Below are 22,956 nucleotides of genomic sequence, written 5' to 3' on the forward strand. Positions count from 1 at the left end.
ATGTTCAAGGACTATGGTTGCAACCCTAAGCAGTTCGGTACCTCCAGACCTGGATCTATTCTTCCACAGGGGATGATACGACATAAGCGGATGACATAATGGGTTGGTAGTTCCGTTGAAAAGTTTCTTTAAAATGGGTTTTGGGATTTTTGCAACAATCTCATATGCTTAACTTTAAAAGCCTACCTCTTCCCTTCCAGCAGGGGTGCTCAACAGTTTTTCAGCCTGCGACCTACTTTTAAAATGACCCAAGGTACCCAAAGATCTACCTCCTACTGTAAACAGATAATATATACATTTCTATGTGAGTATTTATGTACGTTGTACATTTATATCAGAGGTGCACACGCTTTTTCAGCATGCACGTTACAAGTAGACATGATCTTACTACAAGGCATACAACATATAAAATATAGCCGGTAAACTTTGAAACTACTATACTAAATATTGATTAGTATTTCACATTCACAGTTTCAAACAAGTACTCAAAAGTAATTGGTCATTAATTCACAATTCAATTTGACAACAAAAATAAACTGAGCACCGGTTATACAATATGTCAGTCAAAATAGCGACGTAGTGTTTATTAGACACACAGTTCATGGATTAGCCTTTGTTATCAAACATTATGTATGTATGTATGTACTTTATTTATCCCACAGCGGGGAAATTTACTTGTTACAGCAGCAAGACAAGTAAAGAGAACAGTGTAAAGAAAGCATAGTGTCTACAACATGGTTCAGGTGGTGCAGGTGTTGTAGAGCCTGACAGCGGTCGGTATGAAGGACCTGTGGAACCTCTCCTTCTTACACCGTGTTACCGATAAACAAATTAAAATGATTATGCAAAAGACAATGCAGCCGAAGTCAAGGCAACATATTAAAAAGGTTTCAGCAAAGGGTACATTTTCCAATTAATCATTAAATCCTTTAACAAACAGAAGCGCAGTAAACGTGTTTCTATGGTGGAGTTCACGACGCACAACACCTTTTGTTATATAGACATCTTACCGCTGAGTTTATCCGTAATCAGAATAATAAAGATGAATGTTAGCTTGCGATGTCTTCACCACTTACATCTTTGCCAATAGCGAATCAGGAGGGGAGATTAATATCAGCTGACTGATGTCATGACATCTACAATGACGTTTATGCAATCGACCGGTAGCTCGCAGCCAACATAAGGGGCACCCCTGATCTACAGCATGAGGAGGAAATGAGTATTAGGCCTCAAATTAGGAAGATGCACTTTATTGAAGATGCAAACACTTTATTGAAAGTTATATACTTCCATTTGTCACCACCAGAATGACTTTCTCTCTTCTTTATTTGATTCCGCTGTTGCTCAGGGTTTGCGCTCTGCACACACCCTTGCCCGCCACTTCAAATACAGACCCCTTGTAGGTCGCCACGCACTCGCCATCCGTGCGGAGGTCCGGCTGAATCTGCTCCCACACCTTCTTCTTAGGGTTCAGCTCCTTATCGGGTTCACCTGCAAACAGTAAAGCTCATTATTAGACACGTGCAAATTAGAAAACATAGTTCCTAGGGCTGTCAAATGATTACACATTTTAATCAGATTAATCACTTTTGAAATCACCATTAGCAACTGAAATACAGCCATTTTTACTGTATTACTGAGAAAGATCAATGACAGGACAGGATTCTATGTTCGTATGTATAACAGGTCCAAATGAACTGAATGTCAATCAAGCTAAAAGATACACAAGTCTAAAAATCTATTTGACACTAGTCTCTTATAGAAGTAGAACATTTGTATCACACTTTACACCGTGTTATGAGCAATGAGGGGTTACGTTCAAAGACATCACGTAATTTAAAGGTAAATTCACTTGTCAGTGTATTTTCCAGTATACTTATCACTCACTTTGTAACTCTTAATTGGGACGTACAATTTACAAAATTTCAGAATATGATTCATATAGTTAACAGGGAAAGTATTTGCGTTGCGTTGTGAAAAGACTTCAAATATCTGGCGTGTGCTGTTGAAAGCTTACCATACAAGTCCATAATGGAACGACCTGCTAGTGTTTTATGTTGATCCAAGTTGTGATATCTCAATGCACCTCGCATGATGATTGGTGGACAACGGGCAATTCTGTGTGAGTTTGGAGAGGACGCAGAGACGGTGTGCAAGTTGGAGACACAGACTACCAGTTAAAGGTTTGGACACCATTTTTCATTAAATAGCATCAGGAAGTGTGTCCAAACTTTTGACTTAGTAGTGTACGTTGGAATTAAGCACTGCTGTTAACGTGTTAAGGTCAGAATACAGTTTTTAAAAAGACCCCTCTGTGGCTCAGGACGGTGTAAGACAGGGTTCCTATGGATTTGACATTTCAAAATTCCATATTTTTTGCAGACTTTTTCCAGACTCAAATGTCAATCATTACAGTTTCAACAATTAATGAATAATCGATTACCCAATTAATGCACAGCTGTTTGGTATTTGATTAATCGTTTAATTTTTAAATAATATCCTCTGATTTCTGCCTCCCAAATGTATTTTTTAATTGCCTTAGTCATCCGTGAAAGAAGACCTATTATCTTTGTCTTTTAGGCAAAACAAGATATTACACACAGATCTGCTTTGACTTTGGAAAACTGTGACCGACATTTTGCCGCTTTTCTTTTATTTTACGGAGCAAACCACTCACTGTGTTTAGTTCATATTAATTTGGCCTGTCTAGGTCATGGGTGCCCAAAGCGGCCCAGGGCCACGGCTGTTTTTTTATTGGCCCTCGGCACATTCTAAAAATGCAATTAAACGTGAATACAGACAAAAAATTCGGAAAATAACGTCATATGAAGACATAAAACATGATAAAATTGAAATATTAAAGACTAACATATGTGATATTTCAGAATGCCGTCACATTATGAGAAACAATAAAGTTGCATTTAGAAAAATGTGTTGGGTAAAAGTTATATAATTTGAGAAAAAGTGAATACAAATAGTACGCTTTGTCACAGATAACACAAAGCTGAGATGCAGGCTTTTTTTTCTTTAAATATAAAACCTATTTGCATATCTACATAAATCTTTCGTTTTCATTATTCTGAATATGCATGCTGTTATGTCACCATATCATTTCCAGGAGATTATAGCTAGGTAATGTAGCTCATACAAAGTGTTGAAGAGGATAAGAGCAGAGGGCTGGCCATTCAATTTGTCAATCTTACGAAATATTTTCCAGGATGCATTGCCCACAAACATCTTAGCTGCCATAGAAAAAACAGACCCATTTCTTTTCCACTCTTTTTAGTTATTCATAATCTTTTTTTTTTTTTTTTTTTTTAAGAAAACAGCGATAACAGTCTTGGAAACATTTCCATACTTTTCCCAATTTCAATACCTGGAAATGTATCAAATCAAATTCCATACTTGCGTAGGATTCTTGATATAAGGCAACACATTTCACTGTCAGTAACAGTAATGGTGTTCTATCTCCAAGACGACATAACATTTGAAGTAGTAATTAGATTACCTGTTACTGGAAAACAATGCCGTGACTACCAACACTGCTCATTTTAAACTACTTATGTATGCATAGCATACACTCTGTAACAAAAGGGAGTACATCACTCACATTTTCAGAGGCATTTTATATACAATACATGTTATCAAGAGACAGACACTCTCAAACACTTGGGAAACTCTGGTCTAAATAGGAATTGTCTTGCAGTTGGTGGTAGTGTCATGGTCTTGGGGCTGCACGAGTGCTGTGGTTCATTGAGGGGAAGTATGAGTTCCAACACGCACTGTGTCATTCTGAAGCTGAGCATCATTCACTCCCTCCGCCAGACCTGAACCTAGCTGAGCACCGGTGGGGCATCCTCAAGCGGAAGGAAGTAATGAAGGGAACAACACCAGCTCTGTGATGTCATCATGGAGGAGTGGGAGAGGATATCAGCAACCAGTGCAGCTCTCGTGAATTCCATTCCCAAGAGGTTTAAGGCAGTGCTTGATAACAATGGTGGTCACACTAAATGTGCCCCAGCTTTTTACCACCTAAAAAACATTTCCAAAATCAAGGGAATAGCGTGTAAAACACATTTAGAGAGGCTAATCCCTGCCTTTGTCTCCAGCAGGCTGGACTACTGCAACTGGGCTCTCTAAACGAGCAGTAAAACAGCTGCAGTACGTCCAGGAAGTATGATCATATTAGTCCAGTATTCAGGTCTCTGCACTGGCTTCCTGTCGCTCAGAGAATAGACTTTAAAACAGATCTTTTCATGGTCTTGCACCCCAGAGCCACATAAACCATCTCCAGCTCTGGAAAGCTCAGGGAGTGGCCTCCTGCGGGTGCCCATAGTCAGGACTAAACACTATGAAGTTGCGTTTCAGTTTTATGCTGCCAAAATCTGGAACGGTCTTCAAGATAATGTGCAACAATCCTCACCTTTGGCAATGTTCAAATCCAAGGTGAAAACACTTCTATTCAACTGTGCATCTCACTTGAAAATATTTTATCTGCACTCCTCATTTTTAATTTTTGTTTTGGTTTATGTAATGACATATGGAATTTTATGGAATGATTTTCAAGTGACTTTACCCTTCTTTTTTGTAGCACTAAAGTATGAATTGTGCTCTATAAACTTGCCGTTAAATATTCACACCTCATGGACAGGCTCATTGTGAGGTGTACTCACTTTTGCAGCCAGCTATTAGACAATAATGGTTGTGTATTGACTCATTTTCAGTTTTTTGCTATACAATCTGTACACTAAGTTATATACTGTAAAAGCAGTTTTGTTCCTTTAGAGGAAATAAGGGGTGTACTCACTTCTGTGAAATACTATACATACACTACTTGTGTGGTTTATTTCCCCGATGCAGCCAGTTCTGCTGGTCCAGTAGCAACTATCACATTTGATGAAGAGCGTGTCTGATGACTGACATGCTCACATTCTTAAAACTTGGCTGCGCAAATGCAAACATAAGGATTCAATGGAAATGAAAGGGCTTGCTAAGAGAAACAAAAAAACTTTGCATCATACTCCGTGTGTGTACACAACACAGAATAGTCCCAACCCATATATGGACCACCATGAAAGCAGTCTTTCTTCTTAAGTCCTTCTTGTGGTCATAAGAACTGATGATTGTGGGATGACTGGAGAAAGCAACATTTATATTACTGATGCAGCTCGGCATTGAACAGCAACCCCATGCTGTATTTTTGTTCATAGGAAGAAAATACAAACACTGTCAAGCCAATCCTTCTTGTAATCTGTATTTAACAGATTGGAACAAACAGAACAGAACTCTCATTTCCGTAAGTCCTCCAGGAGCATTGATGAGTTTGTAATAGGTTATTTATTCGCTAACAAACATCTCAGAGGATGCAAGCTTTCTTCTGATTCAGAATATGAATAGCAAACATGCCCTGTTGTTCTGGCCTTCCTCCATTTAGCACAGGATAACAGGTGCAACCGTTGTGGAGGGAAAAAAAAGGTACCTGGGAAGCCCTGGAAAGTGATTTTGTCTCCTGGTATGGCACCGTCTGGTGGGTCAAGGATTTCCACCTTGTCTGGAGAGCTGGCACACATGACCATGGCCTGGGATGTCACTCCTCTCATTTTCGCAGGCTTCAGATTACACAGCAGAACTGCCATGCGGTTCTGCATCTGTAAAGAGGCGGCAAACAGTTTCATAGTCAAGGTGTAAGCAACACAAGGCTCATGAGCTGCACGCGCTACCTTCGCCGAGCGCTGTGATTTTTTTAACACGTCAAGTGGAGGAAATGTACATTTTCAAAAACAAGTTTCAAATATCCGACTCGCCGCAAGTGTGTGAATGAATCCAGACTGTGTTCTGACTGCTGATTAGATGAGCCAGGAAAGGGGAGGTAGGCTAGAGTGTACTGGAGAGAAAAAAGGCCAGGGAGTTTTAAACAGAGTCTGAAGCAAGTTACTGCACAGTTGTGAAAGGGTGATGGGTTTGTGTTGTTCTGAACATCCATTTCCCATGATACGAATGTGAGAAAGGGTTCACTTCCCACTGTATCTTGTTATGGTCTTGATACGAATATGAGAAAGGGTTTGTGTTGTTCTGAATATTCACTGATACGAATGTGAGAAAGGGTTTGTGTTGTTCTGAATATTCACTTCCCACTGTATATCTGCTGACTTTGCCTACCAGGTGCTTGATACGAATGTGAGAAAGGGTTTATGTTGTTCTGAATATTCACTTCCCACTGTATGTCTGCTGACCTTGCCTACCAGGTGCTTGTTAAAAAATAGTAACTCTGCGTGCGAATGCCTGAGTTTCGGGGCCGGCCACCCCGTTCTCACGCTCGCACGAACAGACTGGTATAAAGAGGGGAGAGCGAAAACACCTAGACGGAGTCTGCTGCGGGTTGTGATCGAACGCCCAGCCGATTGACGCGAACTCTTCCACGGGTGTTGGCTCTCCACTCTGTTGGCGTAGGTAAGAGGCTTTTTCGCTGCAATCATATATCTTGTGTGTTGATGCTTAAATAAATACGCCCTTGTTTAGGCTAAAATACCTTGATGTGTCTGTGTCATTCTGTGTGCCGACTGAACACGATCTTCTAAAAAATATTCTAAAACAACAGTGAACTATAACTACCGTATGTAATTAACGAGAGCACAGCATTATGTTTTGTAACAAGAAGCGCACTGCAGCTATGTCAGGGGTCTCAAACACAATTTACCTGGGGGCCACTGGAGGTACAGTCTGAGTGAGGCTGGGCCGCATCAAGTATTGGGAGTAGGGCTAGGAATCTCGGGGTACCTCACGATACGACACGTGATACATGGCTCACAATAACAATAATATCTTGATACAGTAATAGGGTGAATCAAATAAATAAATAATTTCAGTTCATATTTTGCTGCATTCAGCTGGGATAGGCTCCAGTTTACCCGTGACCCTAATGAAGACAAGCAGTATAGAAAATGGGTGGAATTTTTTACCACATTTTTTAAGTGACTCACTCACTCTTAGTTCAGTGTAGGCTTATGTGTGCATCCTACGAGTAACATTGGCTCGCCGCAGGCCGTATTACAGTAATCTTTGAAGACAAGTCGCGGGCCGCAAATGGCCCACGGGCCACGAGTTTGAGACCCCTGAGCTATGTGCTCGGACCCCATGACATGCTAATTGCTGAGGTGGTGACTCAGAGAGAGACAGGTAGTGTGCTGTGACATCTGACTGTACACTGACCAATTGTGACTGCTTTGTTGCAGTAACGGCAGAATAATACGTGCACTTTAGTGCAGAAAAAGAAGAAAAGTCTCCAACAACGCCAGGAAAAGTCCCTACATTTGTCGATAGTCGTTTCTGAGGAAATATGTCGCCAAGAGGGTTTGGAGATCAGATTTAGTGAGGAAATTGCCAAGTTGGCAACACTGAGCTTCACATGAGTGCTTTGAAAACTTTACTTTTGGAATTTTGCCCATCATCCACAATCCTTATGTGAGACATGAACTTTACTTTTGGAATTTTGCCCATCATCCACAATCCTTATGTGAGACATGAACACACATTCTTTCTTTTCTGAGAGTTCTAAAGATATAAAAACAGATAAAAATAGACAGCTCATTACTACCTGTAATGGGACACACCTATGCAGCCTACAAAGACCACTATTAAACACCCCCAAAAACCAACAAGGTTTTATGGGTTTATATACATGCTGTAATGTAGTAAGAGGTACATTCATGATAACATGTAATACTTGCAGTATTTTGGTCCTTTGAATCATCACCGGAACTTCATTCCTGGGCGCATTTATTTCACATAGCAACATAGAAACGAACGCCTACACCTAGCATTAAAGGGATAGTTGGGATTTTTTTTTACATGAAGTTGTATGGCATCCCCATCAGCGCCGACTTACCCCCCACTTGGTCTCTAAGTCCAGTTCTGGTCGGATTTTAGTGATGAAGAACGTAGTTCCACTTTGTGGCAGCGGCAGTTTGGCTTCCCAAAACAATAAGCGTTCAAAAGAGTGATACATTTGCATTTGAAGCCAAACTCTTTACTTAAATGTCCCCAGCAACTTAGCGGAACTATGTTCATCACCAAAATCCCACCAGAACTGGAGTATGTTTTAAAGCTGTAAAACCCCTCACAATGCACTTTATACACTTTCTTAGACAGGCATTAACGTTTTCTTATATGTCTCTCGTTTACACACTCATAGTTTCTCTTTAGAATTTTTATGATCAATCTACTCGGTTGGACCCAAGAAATTAAGTGACTGACACGTATTCGCTCCTCTGACCGTGCCTCGTCCTGGCGCTGTTCAGCTGTAGCGTTTTTGTGTCTTTGGTAACCAAAGATTAATTTAGCCAGTTACATTACATTCTTCTGTTTGCCGGTTAGCAAGCAGCTCGGTTAGCTATTTTGTGTTTGTGAGCGATTATTGACCACAACAGGAAGCGGCACAAAGGACATGGACAATGGTCTACAGCCAATCAGAACACAAGGGCGGGTTCTCCCTTAGCCAATAAAGACTCATATTTTGGCGGCTATTGTCTACTGTGGGTTCCACCGCACATAAACACATACTGAGACGAGGTGAGGCTGCACACGTCTTCAACTCTCACATGATTATACAACACCCTCTATTGGTAGCAGTAATAAATACAATAATAGACAACAGAGCACGGATAGATCGATCTAATACACCACAAGGACACAGAACACATTGTGCGTTCATGTGCTGCAAAAAACCCCAAAACTTTAAAAATCCAAGAAACAGCGACTTTGCAAAAGGTGAATGCGATATAGCGAGGGAACACTTTACTGTTATCCATGAAACAAACATTCGTGCTATGGGGGGTAAGGGTGCGTCTTACCTGATTACCTGTACCTCATCCTCCATATATTCAGGCTTAAAACATAACATTCTGGTTCCTCATTTGTCCAAATGTAGTCGCAGCAGCTCTCACAAAGTCTGCCAAGGTTAGTATTAGCAAACAGACACGCTGATTCTATGCTGCTGCTGTTGACGGACGTAGCGTTAGTTCCTATTGGCTATGTGAAATCAATTTGCCTAGGAAAGAAGTTCCAGTAATGTTTAAAATGATCAAAATAAGGCAAAATACTGTAAGTAATATGTTATCATGAGTGTACCTGTTAAGGCTTGATCACAGCATGCACAGTGGTTTGAAAAGTCTTTGCCCCCTTCCTGATTTTTTTTTTTGCAAGTTTGTCACACTTAAATGTTTCAGATCAAACATTTTAAAAAAAAATTGTCAATGACAACACAACTGAACACAAAAAGCAGTTTTCTAATTAAGGGAAAAAAAAAATTCAAACCTATCTGGGTGAAAAAGTGATTGCCCCCTAAACCTAATAACTGGTTGGCCACCCTTAGCAGCAACAACTACAATCAAGCGTTTGTGATAACTTGCAATGAAGCGGTGGAAGAATTTTGGCCCACTCATCTAATTGTTGTAATTCAGCCACATTGGAGGGTTTTCCAGAGTGAACAGCCTTTTTAAGGTCATGCCACAGCATCTCAATACGATTCAGGCCAGGACTTCGACTAGGCCACTCCAAAGTCTTCATTGTGTTTTTCTTCAGCCATTCAGAGGTGGACTTGCTGGTGTGTTTTGGATCATTGTCCTGCTACAGAACCCAAGTTGGTTTCAGCTTGAGGTCACAAACAGATGGTCCAACATTCTGCTTCAGGTTCAACTTTTGTCTCGTCAGACGACAGAGTATTTTATGATGTTTTCTGGCAAAATTGAGATGAGCCTTAATGTTCTTTTTGTTCAGCAGTGGTTTTTAGTCTTGGAACTCTGCCATGCAGGCCCTTTTTGTCCAGTGTCTTTCTTATGGTGGAGTCATGAACACTGACCCTAGCTGAGGCAAGTGAGGCCTGCAGTTCTTTGGATGTTGTTGTGGGGTCTTTTGTAACATCTTGGATGAGTCGTGGCTGCACTCTTGGGGTCATTTTGGTTGGCCGGCCACTCCTGGGAAGGTTCACCACAGTTTTAGAAAGGGCTTTATAACCTTTTCCAGACTGATAGAGCTCAATTAATCTCAGTTTTATGTTTAACAGTGGAGGGTCATCACTTTTTCCACACAAGGCCATGTAGGTTTAAATTGTTTTTCTCCCATAATTAAAAGTTTAATTTAAAAACTGCATTTTGTTTTCACTTTTGTTGTGTATCACACCACTGTATAAACATTAGAGTTTTTTTTTTTTTAAGGAGGTCTTTATAGTGGAAATAGGTGGGTCCCATGACATGCATTGTTTGATCCCTCATGTTAACTCGTTCTCTCTTTAGAACGCACAGAAAATGGAAAGAAATGTGCTCGTTCCACATAAGGACTGTGGATCATGGGCAAATTTTTTAAATAGTGCACTTTTCCTTGAAAAATGTGCCGTTTTCCTTCTCATGCACTCCAAATCATTATTCAAGTTAAGTTGTTCTATCCCCAATTAGGGCTGGGCGATATGAACCAAAACTTGTATGCCGATATATTCAGGTTGAGTCTATATATGATAGATATCCCAACCTTTTTTCCACAAAAGTGTGTTTAGACAAAGTCCAAGCCAAATATGCATGCAAAGTTGTTTTATTAAAAATAATCTTATAAAAATTAGCCCTAAAATTGTCCACACTTTTTGAAATTTAGAAAAAGTAAAATATAATGTTCAACCTTCTAACAAACTCAGCTAATACCAAAAGCACAAAAGAATATGAAATAAGTTCGCCGTTTAAGAGGATATTTTTAAATGTCAGCAGCAACTCAAATACTTCATTTTCAACAGTATTTTTTTTAGGTAAACATTTTTAAAAGACATAAGCATGTTATTGGCCGCACGGTGGCCGAGTGGTCAGCATGTTGGCCACATAGTCAGGAGATCGGGAAGACCTGGGTTCCAATTTACGCTTGGGCATCCCTGTGTGGAGTTTGCTTGTTCTCTCCGTGCGTGCATGGGTTTTTTCCGGGCACTCTGGTTTCCTCCTCCATTACAAAAACACGCATGTTCAGTTAATTGGCAACTCTAAATTGTCCATAAGTGTGAATGGTTGTTTGTCCATATGTGCTCTGGCGACCAGTCCAGGGTGTACCCTGCCTCTTGCCCAAAGTCAGCTGGGATAGGCTCCAGCATACCCCCGCGATCCTAATGAGGATAAGAGGTATAGGAAATGGATTTCTAAGCATGTCCTTATTCCTTTATTTTGTGCCAGGAACACCAACCTATCAACTGCATCAGGCTTGGCACCCATTTGTCTGACTTCCTTGTACATTTCTGGTACAGCTTGTGCTAAATAATTGCAACTGTGAAGCTCGCAGAACATCACAAGTCCGTTGTTTTCAGCAGATTTTAAAATTCGTTTTTTTCCACCGTTGCATGCGGGGACCATATCTTTAGCAATGTGATAGGGACACCGCTTTATAATAGCACGCTACTTTGCACTTTTACTGTACTTTCATGAGGAGCGCAACAGGAAAAAGAAGCAAGCAATGAGCTGAGTTGTGGCAGGAGCTTCGTGGCGTTTCAGCCCACAGCTTCAAAACATTCGTACTGGAGTTTGTGCCAAGTTTTAAGGTGTTGAAAAACATTGCAGTGCTTCCGCACTTGACAGTCACTTTTTCGAAGTACCTCCAAATTAGTGAGCCACTGCTTTCCCTTCAGATGTTGTTGCCTCCATGTTTATTGAAGACTGGGCGAGGCTTCTGCTCGGCGCCTCCTCTCTCCTCCTGCATGCACGGAGGGGGGCGGGGCAGGAGCTCACACAGTGCAGAGAGACGAGTGATACAAGTCAAGAGTTACAGCGCAAATCCATATATCGATATGAACGATATATCCATATGAACGATATTCTTGTTTTTGATAACGTGCTTAAAAGAAATACCGATATATTAATAATAACAATATATCGCCCCGCCCTATCCTCAATAGACACCAGGTAGAAACAGGCTGAACCGTGTGGAATCCAACGGTAATACCAGGAGGAAACATGGCTTAAAAGGTTCTAAAAATAAGCGTGTACCTGCTCCAGAGGTACGTGCTTGACCAGCCCGCTGACCACGGTCCTGGGTGAAGGCTCGCCAACATCCACCTGCTCCACATAGAGACTGTCTGCATCCGGGTGTTTCTCTGCCATCACAATGCGTCCAACCCGCAAGTCCAGGCGAGACACATCGACCTTTACGCCCTCCTGACCTGCAGTTGGCTGCGGCTTTTTCTCTATGTTAAACAACAGTCAGTATGAGTGTGTATTTACGCCAGAGAAATTTGGCCAAAAATACTCCCAAGATGTCTGTGACTACCAAACGTGCAGTGCGAGTTTCTAGGAAATGTTTTGTTTTTCAAAAGCCATGCACCAACTGGCTAACAGAAGGGAAGCACAGATGAGACAAAGATGTGCATCTGCCAGGATTAAGATTTAATCTCTTCCAATAAAGTGGAGGCAGAGCAGCCACAAACAAAACAACCTTTCCTAGTAAACAGCGGACCGAAAGGGCCTCTGAAGATTAACGCACTTTAATCAAACGCAGATGCCGGTTTTGTTATCCCGACATTCTGACTTGACCATTTAACAGTTGAAATCCATTAAATTCACTCTGGTTTAAGAGGTGGTTCGCTGCTGCACAATGTACAATGTTTTTTGGGGGGGATAAACCCGTCAACACCTGATATGAGAAATGTTCCCAGATGAAATGAGCTTCTGATCAAAAGATGGTTACATCTGGTTGACGGCTTTAAAAGACGGTGAAAGGTCACTTTTAATAGCTTCAATGTTGGATCAACAAACCATGAAACACACAGCACACAACGTGTTACTTGATGGACATCAAAAGGTTATTTGATGGCATGTCATGACTTCAAAAAGATTCATAATGGGAAGAATGTTAATTTACAGTCTGTCACCTTTTTTCTCCGGCTTCATTTTGTTGTCGCCACTCTGGGGAGAACTCTGGACAGCGGCGGCAGCAGAAGTGGCAGAGGGTGCTGGAGCAGCAGGCTTGGGAGGAGCGGAACTGGATGAGCACTCAAAGCCGCCTTCGACTGATGGCATGGATACATTCAGCACTATAGCAAAGGAAAAAAAAGATTCCATCACATGACTTTTGACAATCACAAGCTCCACTAATGTTAGATAATGCAAGACATGTAGCAAAGCCTTAATTAATTGGTTTTTTTTAAGTGCTGGTCATATAGACGTGGCGAGCTCATCTAGCTAGGGGCAGGTCAGAAGTGGTATGTCCATGAGGAAGGAGGTTTTTCCAACATGTGTGTCCCGATACAACGGTTTCACTTCCGATACAATAGCAATATTGCAGCCCTGAGTATCGGCTGATATTAATATCAATCCAATCCAATATCAGCACAAATTATGTATACTTTTATTTACTTTGTAGAGTGGAACGTTAGAAAAGGATTTATCATGTAATATTAACAAAACAAATAGAACAATAGTCAGCAACAGTTGATAGGAGAAAGCTCATTTTCTCACGCTTTGCAGATGTTTCGGACAGTGTTGGTTGTTTGGGTTTGTTTTGCGAAGATCCTGATGCTGTTTTCTGTGGTGCTGCTTCAGATGTGCAATGGACTTGGTCGTGTTGAACTTCCCCAGTTCTGTACCACAACCGGGGAGTTGCGCATGGCAAGTTTTTTAGACTTTGCCCGTCGCCCCTGCTCCATGCTAACTTTGTTAGCACACACTGGTTATCAAGCGGGCTCTATCCAGGTGCTGCTGGATAGGAGTGCTGGAGCCGAGTCTCAAATAGACTACATCAGGTGTCCAAAGTATGGCCCAGGGGCCAGCTCTGTCCCACAACTGTTTTTTCTTGGCCTGTGGCACATTCTAAAAAGGTAATTGAACTAAAGAAAAAAAACTGTGAAAATCAGCTGTTAATTTTACAAGAATAAAGTCAAAATATTAAGGGAAAAAAAATGTAATACAACTAAAAAAAAGTAGTGATTTTACATCAATAACATTGCAATATTATGTAGAAAAATAACGTCATTTTAGCTGCAAAAAGAAGACGTAATATTGTGAAACAAAATAAAGTTGTCATTTTTGGAAAATTAGGTTGGGGAAAAAGTTATATTATGTGAATAAGTCAAAAGATCATGGAAATAAGTCAATATTACAAGAAAATTTGCAAAGATTATATAAGAAAGTTCAAATATTTTGGGGAAAAACCCAGCAAAAAATAGGTGGAAAAAAGAGCCAAGAGCAAAGCTGATACTTATATGCCTCTTCACCTACTTTGCAAAGCTGAGATGCCTTTTCTTCTTGAAATATACACTCCTTATCAAAATCTTAAGACCAGTTGAAAAATTGTGAGAATTTGCATTTTGCACATTTGGATCTTAATGAGTTTTTAAGCAGAGCTACAATATGCAAAAGCAAGAAGGGGGGGACAAAATTCACTTTTCAAAAAGTAATTTCTTGAAAACAACATTTAAACTGAAATAGGCTGTTTATCAGCTTATCAAAAGTTTAAGACCATCGCTCAAAAAAACAAAAAACTCTCCAAACCAGAACAAAAAATGTTCTCAGTAGGACTCAGTAATGAGTAGCTCTACTGTTCTTGTTAATCGCTTCAAAAAATTGCTTTGGGCATGCTTGATGCGAGTGTTTCCAGGAGGCTAGTGGGAACATTGCTCCAAGTGGTGAAGATGGCTTCACCAAGGGCATCAACTGTCTGGAACTGATGGCCATTTTTATAAACTTCCCTTGCTATCCATCCCCAAATGTTCTCTATGGGATTTAAATTATGGGAACATGCAGGATGGTCCAAAAGAGTGATGTTATTCTCCCTGAAGAAGTCCTTCGTCAAGCGAGCATTGTGAACTGCAGTGTTGTCCTGTTGAAAAACCCACACAGACGAGGGCCCTCTGTCATGAGGGATGCTCGCTGCAACATCTGTTTTATTATTGACATATTACCACCATTTGACGACCCTGCACCACCTGAATCTCCGGTGTTCCGCTGAATGAAAATCACCCCAGACCATGATGGACCCCCCTCCACTGTGCCGGGTAGAAAACATCTCAGGTGGGATCTTCTTGTCATGCCAGTAACGTTGGAAGCCATCTGGACCGTCAAGGTTACATTTTTTCTCATCAGAGAATACAACTTTTTTTCCCCCTTTCAATGTCCCATGTTTGATGCTCCCTGGCAAAGTCTAAACTGGCAGTTTTGTGGCGTTGAAGAAGACGTTTGTTTTTTTGTTTTTTAAACCCTTTTCTCGCAGATGCCGTCTGATGGTTATTGCGCTGCAGTCAGCACCAGCAAGGGCCTTAATTTGGGTCGAAGACCGCCCTGTGTCTTAATGGACAGCCAATCGGATCTTCCAGTTCAGCGCAGGTGTGATTTTTTTCGGGTCGACCACTTGACTTTTTTGTTCCATAATGCTCAGGATCTTTCAAAAATGTAGAATGACTGATTTACTGCGCCCAACCTCAGCAGCAATGGCACGCTGCGAGAGGCCTTGCTTATGCAGCTGGACAATCCGACTACGTTCAAAAAAAGAAATCTTCTTAGCTTTAGCCATCAGGAGGGCATGACAATGTGAATGCCTGACAGAAAATGAACATTTTGAGCAGATTTAAGCTTTTATAGCCTGTGGTCTTAAACTTTTGATGAGGTGATAAACAAGCTATTTCATTTTTTTTTTATTCCAAGTTCCAAATGTTTTTTTGTCTCACTCCCACTTCTTGCTTTTGCATATTGTAGCTCTATTTAAAACCTCATTAAGATCCAAATGTGAAAAATGCAAATTCTAGCAGGTTTTCAACTGGTCTTAAGATTTTGATCAGGAGTGTATATATAATTTCTTACCATTGCTTTACAAAATATCCAAGTGGCCTTGCATCCTTTCATTTTGAGTAGGGGGCCCTCTGGACACCCCTAGACTACATGTATTAAGAATGCTGATATTGGAGATTTTTGATGCAGGCCAATATTGATAGCCTATCAGACTGGTACCCAATATCAGATTGGGACATCCCTAAAAAGCACCTCTTCTTGCAAACAAGTGAGGGACATGATACATCTTTCTCATGTTTGATGCTCATAAACAGGCTCTAGGAACATCATTAAAAAGTATTTTTTGCGTAATTAGGGACAGTTAATAAGTGTCAATCAAAAAAAAACCCACTACTTTACCTCCCCTCTTCCTTTCTTTCTCCAGCAGTTGTTTTTTCAGTTCATCAATGTCCTGCTGCAGTTTAGCATTCTCCGCCAGCAGTTTCTTCTCCTTTCTGAGGTTGGCCTGGATGGCTGCAAGGAGGCAATCTCTTGTTACTTTCCAGGAAAACCACGTACTTTAGGAACTACAGCAAACCACTACAGAACAGAGGCTATACTGTGTACTTACTGGCATTTTCCTTGAGCAGCTCAACATGTTCTTTGAGGTACTCAATGAGCATGTCAGCCTCAGCTGTTCTCTGCTCCAGCATTGCCAAAGGGTTGGGACTTGACATCTTGATCAAGGAACGAACAACAAACCTGTGTGTGGGAGGTTGGTGAGGGGGGGAGTGAGGGGAGGGACCATAAATGGAAATATGTGCATATTAATGTGGTGTAAACAGCTCTACAATCAGTATCTTAACAGTGCCAAAAAGCTACCTAAAGATTTGAGTTAAACACGATGAGGACCAACCAAAACTTGAAAAATTGTAAAAACTTGATACACTTAGTCAAGTCCTGCTGTTTTTTTTTAATCAAATTGTGTAAGAAGATCGTCACAAAAACGAACATCAATGTTGTACTGTAATTTGAAGATGTGGTTTACAAAAGAAGAAAACAGCTCACATTTTAAATTGAGTTGCTGGAAAACAACAGCTGGCTCTTGATGAAAAAAAATTTTGGGGAGCAGGAAATTAAAGAGAGCTGGGGTTGATTAAAAAAAGGATCAAAGAGTTGTTTTCTTACAAAAGGTTAACTGATTGAAACAGGACCAGCAGTGTAATACAAGAAAGACTGATCTCATCTGGAGAGGCATGAACAAGTCAATTTAGCGTCGGCTTTGTTTTTGCCCGATAGACACTATTTAATTAGTAAATCATATATAAACACAATAGCGGTAACTGCACATGTCATCATCTTGTAATTCACTATGGTGAGTACGAAAGTGCAGTTACAGCACCACCTCAAGCTTTTATGAGGAGCTACACTCTTAAAATAGACTACAGCCACCAATGGATTAGACTTCACAAAAGTCATTCTATATAATTTCGTTTCATTATTTTCAAAGTCGGGAGAACCACGACATTAAAAAGACGTCATCTACCAGTGTGTAAATGGAATGTAAAGAAGTGGGGTTAAATGGAAGAAATCATAATAACATTAAAGCATAATCTAATATCAAAAAATGTGACCCCACGGGTGTTTTGTCTAACTTTGGGTGAGTTCTTCCAGGAAAAGGGTACATATAAAGTTTGTTAGCTGTCAATAAAAATGACTTATTCGGAGGTAGTGTTAATTTCACACTGCCTATTTAACGTTATTTTTACAGCACATTAAAATAAAACAAAATAAATGTCCTTTAAGTAAAGCGTGATTGTTAACAGAGTAGAAACTTACATGGACTTTGAGCATTTGCCTCGACACGTTTCCGCGAACAGTGTTTGATGTTAGCTAACTAGGCTAACACGACCGTTGCAAACAGGCAGGCGCACGCATACTAAATTAGGACCCAAGCTGTCGATCTGCGTAACATGTGGAGGCACCACCAATGTTTACTCATATGCCATATATATCATTGCTATCGCTGGACGTGTCCACGTCAATCGCATGTGTACAATTCGTCGGCTCCAAAGTGAACACATTAGAATATTAAAATGACGTACAGTGTTAATTTTTTTTTTTACCATTTTGCGTTTTAATTGAGTCCCATAATTGCAGCCAAAGTAGAAATAATAAAATAGTATCACTTGGAGCGCACAATAATGACGTCGCAGATCACATGTTCACTCAGTTGCGTCCACAGTTAGCTTCCACAGTTAGCTTTAAGATGGGTTTCATATAGGAAAACAAAATAGTAACCGGTTATTCATGCTTCTCGGACTGACAGGCCCCTTTCTCGCCAAGCGAGAGTAGCGACACCTTTCGCAGGTATTGTGCGTATTTTAACTCGTTGGTTTCGTACCCCGTAAGCAACATTTGAATGATATGGTGTTGGCATTGAACGCACCATCACAGTTATGCGCTCGACAGAATGTTTTCTGTGTACCTTAAACATTTGTATAACACGGATGGGCTGGGACACAAATGTGGTCTTTTTGGTCCAGATTTGTTCACTACAATTCGCCCCATTGATGTACAAATAACACCACTACACTGAAGAATATCCCTTTATATAATTGAATCGATAAATGAGAGTGAAATAATTCATGGGTGGGCTCAATGGGCTGCTGGGGTCCCTTGTGGGATCATGTCCACATGAGAGGTTGTACTGGGCCTGCCGTCTATAACAAATCTGGACATGAAAAGTAGAGGAATAGTGTGGAATAGGTTTGAACAAGATTACCTAACTATCTGAAAAACGAACAATTTGATTTGCGAACAGACAGTATGAGTCAGCATAATGGATAAACAGTACATCTGCATAATATATAGACAGATGTTTGATTTTAACAATCGTGTTTTGTTCGCTGTATCTGCATAATGTGGAACTCTTGATAGGACAAACCTGAACACTGACTGAAAAAAATATGTAAAGCGTACATATATAAATGGTTACATTAAAGGCCATCCTTAAGCAAATTGGGTCAGTGGGCACTAAAAAAGGTGCATGTTGACACTTGAAACACCAACTCTGCAAGTGACATGATTGGTGGCGAACATGCTCTAAACACATCGTATTGCAACATGTGACTTGTAAGCTTGGAGATGTGCGCTGTGGCATCCTTTGATGACAGTATTACTTAAGCGCTTTATAAATGCCACTCATCAATGAATCGTTTTCCAAAACTTGAAATAACTATAGTTGTAAGACACCACATGTTAGCTATGTATTATGTCAAGCGTCCAACCATTTCCAGTACTACCTCGATTTTCTCCACTAAACACATTTGCACGCACAAACGCAGATTCAAAAAGCCTAATGTAAATAAAAACCTGTGATATTAAAATCAGATTAGCTTGTGCGTGGTCTAAAGGACAACAGTCTTCAACTATATCAGCTGATTTCTGCTTACTCCAAGTACTTGATACACCTCCATTTCCATTTAAAGTAGCATAACATTGTAATGCGCACAAATAAATTACCATCCATCGGTTGGGACAAATAGTGTAGTCGGATTTACACGTTAACAACATCATGTTATGTCAAGGATGTTTGTTTGTGATTTATTTAACTGATCTAACTACATCACTTAATGCAGGATGCAGCCCCTGAAAGATGCCCAGCTGGGGGCTTTCACATTCTTTGCCTCGGCTCTTCCCCATGATGTCTGTGGGAGCAATGGCCTTCCGCTCACCCCTAACTCCATCAAAATCCTGGGACGTTTTCAAATCCTTAAGACCATCACCCACCCCAGACTGTGCCAGTATGTGGATATCTCCAGAGGAAAGCATGGTAGGACTTAAATGCCTATTTTATCTTTGATGTAAAATGTTAACTTGATCTTAAATGCATCATAATTGAATTAGGTGCTGACTTGTTATACTGAATTCAAATTAATGTTGACTTCTGCAGAACGTCTCATTGTTGTTGCTGAACACTACGAGAGCAGTTTGAATGATTTCCAAAAACATGGACACAAAGTCAGGTCAGAATGTTGTTAAAATATATATAATGCTCTGAAACATACATGAATGTAGGTAGGAATGTTTTGTTATTTGTACAATGTTTTTGACTAATTTTTCTTAAAATAAAGGCTCCAGAATGTTCCGTAATATGCTATGCTGGCTGTGTGTTTGAGACAAATACAGTTTTATCAGTAATAGTAAAAGGTCATTAAAACCACCTGCTTTTTTTACAAAGGTGTAAAGCAAGCACTATTTCAGCAAATAAGTTATACTGACATTCTGTTACTATTCTGCAATGATAGTGTCTTATGGTGGCATAGTCTGTGATACACTGTCTCTATTTAGCCCAGAGAGGGTTCGGCAGATTGCCTACGAGGTCCTGGAAGGTCTGGCTTTCATGAACAAACATGGTTTGGTGCACAGAGCCCTCAGTGTCCACAATGTGCTCCTGGACTGCAAGGTAGCAACATCAACATCAGGCTGAGTCATCTGTGTGAGCGGATGCCGTAAACATAAGATATTTTTGCTGGCTGTAGGGAAAAGTCAAGCTGGCAAAGTTTGGCCTCTATCACATGACTGATCACGGCGCTGATGTGGACTTTCCTATTGGGTATGATAGTGTTTCAGTATAGATTTATCACACAAAGAAAGGTACATCAAAACTTTTGTCAACTTTTATGAGCTGCCTCTTCATCATTAAAGCATCTACCGCCATGTAAACTGTGAAAGATTACTGGATTTTCAAAGGCATGTTCACTGTCCTTGTGTAACATTATTTTGCACTTTTCAAAAGAGGAAGGATGTCTGAGGCTCATACTCGTGAAAAAAATGTTGCTTGAAGATGTAATAAATGTAATAGCAGTTATAGAGCATACAATTTTAAGTAAAAAAAAAATTATGAATGTCATTAAACTCAATTATCTTCAGGTACTCATCATACCTTGCTCCAGAGGTGATTGCTCAGGGCTCCTTTCACCCAAGTGATCCTTCCCACGATGAAGCACCGCGACCTTCGGGACCTAAAACAGATGTCTGGTCGCTGGGAGTTCTGCTCTTTGAATTGTGTGCTGTAAGAACCGCTAATTACAAATCTTGATTTGTCAAGTTTGCCGACTCACTGATCTTTTCTGTCAGGGTCGAAGGCTGCTGCACAGCATTGACATAAGTGAAAGACTGAAGTTCACTCTAACTCTCGGTGAGATTATACTCTTTTACCTTAGAAGATCTTGTGGGCTTTGTGAGATGTCTGCTGTGATGTTGCATGTCATTTTACTAGGCTGTATGGATGACATCGTCACTGTCCTTGCTGAGGAGCACGGTTGCCTGGAAACCATCAAGGTAGTCTTTAAACCTCATATTGTCAATTATATAGAATATACTATGGTGTTTTTTATTAAAGGACAGTAATACCTAAAGCTTGGGCTTTTTTCCCTGCTAAAATCTCACAAGACTTGCCGAAGTCTTGTGTGATGTTGTGCATGACAGCCAGGGTTTCAAACTCCGGCTTTTTGTGCTGATTGAACTGTATTTTGAAATACTCTAATTTAATTAAACATATTTTATGAAGTTGGCTATTGACTACATTTTTACAGGAGCTGCCCGAGAATGTTCTGGAGCTACTACGGAAATGCTTGACCTTCCTTCCTTCCAAACGGTGTGTCATTTCATGTTTATCAAGACGCTTAAAAAAAGTATAAAAAAGTGACATAATGGAGATTTCACGAGCGTTGCGTTTTTTGTTTTTTTTAAAATGATCCATCTCTGTGTGCGACATCACAGGCCCACCCCTGCCGAGCTGCTCAGGGACCCGGTGTTCGATGGCGTGTCTTGCCTCTACACACCGTTCCAAAAGCCTGTGAGCCTCTTCTCATCCTCGCTACGCTGTGCACATCTGGAGCTCCCTGAGGACATCGCCAGTCTTTGCAAAGGTTTGAAACTAAATACTGAGATTTCACCTTAGACGCCAGTCCTCCACTCCTATTGACTGACACTAAGAAATTAAAGGAGGAAACAGGAGTACATACAGGAGCTCAACAAGAAACTTGGCACATGGCGTTAATGACAAAATCACATTGCGTGCAGCCATGAATAGCATTTTTTTCTTCATAGTTCTGTTTTTGCTCAAACATGTACATAGAGTACAAGACATACTACAGTATCCATCCATCCATTTTCTATGCCGCTTATCCTCATTAGGGTCACGGGGGTATGCTGGAGCCTATCCTAGCTGACTTTGGGTGGATGCCCTGCAGTAGATCCAACAAAAAATGTGAATAATGGCCGCAACCATAACAAGTCCTAAAAATGCCTTTTTTATACCATTATAATATGACTCTTACAGTTATTAAATGTTTTAAATGCAGTTTTACGCATTAAGAAACAATTACAGGCACAAAGTATACAGCAGGGACCACTAACTAGCGGACCATGGTCCAAGTTCGGACCTGGACCTATAGTCAAGAAATTATTTATGTATTTTAACGGAAAAACTGCACTTTTTTGGGGGAATTTTGTCCGTCATCCACAATCCTTATGTGAAACATGAACACGTCTTTCCCCTTTCTGTGTGTTCTAAAGAGAGACAAACAGCTAGCATGAGTCAGCTAACAATACACTTAACGGGACACACCTATTTTGACTATAAAGCTATCTAAAAAAAAAAAACCACACACCTCAAGAAACACCAACCATGTTCCATTTACATAACTGACCTGCATTGTAACTAAGCTGCAGCGACATTGTTATGCAGGAGCTAAGACCAAAGAACTATTTTTCTGGTGTAGTGACACAGCTCCTCGCTCACAATGCCTCACGCAACTACAAGAATTATTGGGCCCACTCAAAACAATGCAATAGGACACCAATCTGTACTGACGAGGAAACCGGAACAAACAATGAACATCTACGAATAGACAACCACATTATAGATGAAAAAAAGTTTGGACCACTTGTTAACGCTAACAATTCTTCCTTCTCTGTGATGCAGTCTCTTGGTGCAATGTCCTCCTTACTGTATACACGAAGTATTTCCATTGATGGTAGCACTGTGTGCCACTCAGTACAGCAAAAACACCCGATTTCTGTCGGCATGGCACACCACCAACTCATGCCAGTCCTGACTCTCTCGGCCCTCGTCAGCTCTGACGTTTCACATTCTCTTCTTCCCCACCCAGCGTATATTCATGCTCTAAAGGATAAGGTTCTGGATCCTCATTTGTCCAAAAGTAGT

General features: G+C 40.6%; 2 protein-coding genes across 6 annotated transcripts in view; one reads left to right on the forward strand and one right to left on the reverse strand.

The window, feature by feature from the left end:
- Nucleotides 1-589: 589 nt before the first annotated feature.
- LOC129182499 (aminoacyl tRNA synthase complex-interacting multifunctional protein 1-like) lies at nt 590-20,863 on the reverse strand. 2 transcript variants are annotated; one of them, XM_054778724.1, is made up of 7 exons: nt 20,668-20,863; nt 16,351-16,481; nt 16,140-16,253; nt 12,890-13,051; nt 12,009-12,205; nt 5,480-5,648; nt 590-1,491 (listed from the first exon to the last, which is right to left on the reverse strand). In XM_054778724.1, exons 2-7 carry the CDS (start codon nt 16,454-16,456, stop codon nt 1,325-1,327), a joined length of 915 nt encoding a protein of 304 aa, XP_054634699.1. In that variant the 5' UTR covers nt 16,457-16,481; nt 20,668-20,863; the 3' UTR covers nt 590-1,324. The 2 variants fall into 2 exon arrangements, with proteins under 2 accessions (XP_054634699.1, XP_054634698.1); XM_054778723.1 differs by lacking the exon at nt 20,668-20,863 and adding an exon at nt 17,559-17,699 and having other exon boundaries at nt 593-1,491.
- tbck (TBC1 domain containing kinase) overlaps nt 17,944-22,956 on the forward strand; it is a 44,629-nt gene continuing 39,616 nt past the window's right edge. For all 4 annotated transcript variants that reach the window (XR_008570651.1, XM_054778709.1, XM_054778708.1 and 1 more), the window contains exons 1-10: nt 17,944-18,089; nt 19,361-19,554; nt 19,675-19,747; nt 20,073-20,187; nt 20,264-20,337; nt 20,655-20,796; nt 20,862-20,922; nt 21,004-21,065; nt 21,320-21,381; nt 21,507-21,655. Coding sequence is in view for 3 of the 4 variants with exons in the window: in XM_054778709.1 (XP_054634684.1) it covers nt 19,362-19,554; nt 19,675-19,747; nt 20,073-20,187; nt 20,264-20,337; nt 20,655-20,796; nt 20,862-20,922; nt 21,004-21,065; nt 21,320-21,381; nt 21,507-21,655 (931 nt within the window). In the remaining variant the exon portion in view is untranslated. The remainder of the gene's footprint in view (nt 18,090-19,360; nt 19,555-19,674; nt 19,748-20,072; nt 20,188-20,263; nt 20,338-20,654; nt 20,797-20,861; nt 20,923-21,003; nt 21,066-21,319; nt 21,382-21,506; nt 21,656-22,956) is intronic.

This window comes from Dunckerocampus dactyliophorus, chromosome 6 (assembly GCF_027744805.1).
Source record: "Dunckerocampus dactyliophorus isolate RoL2022-P2 chromosome 6, RoL_Ddac_1.1, whole genome shotgun sequence".
NCBI lineage: Eukaryota > Metazoa > Chordata > Actinopteri > Syngnathiformes > Syngnathidae > Dunckerocampus > Dunckerocampus dactyliophorus.

Coding starts and splice junctions, on each gene's coding strand:
- LOC129182499 (XM_054778723.1), bottom strand. Junction 12,206..12,889: donor AATGAAGCCGGAGAAAAAAG/GTGACAGACTGT, acceptor TGTTTAACATAG/AGAAAAAGCCGCAGCCAACT. Junction 1,492..5,479: donor CACTTTCCAGGGCTTCCCAG/GTACCTTTTTTT, acceptor TACTGTTTGCAG/GTGAACCCGATAAGGAGCTG.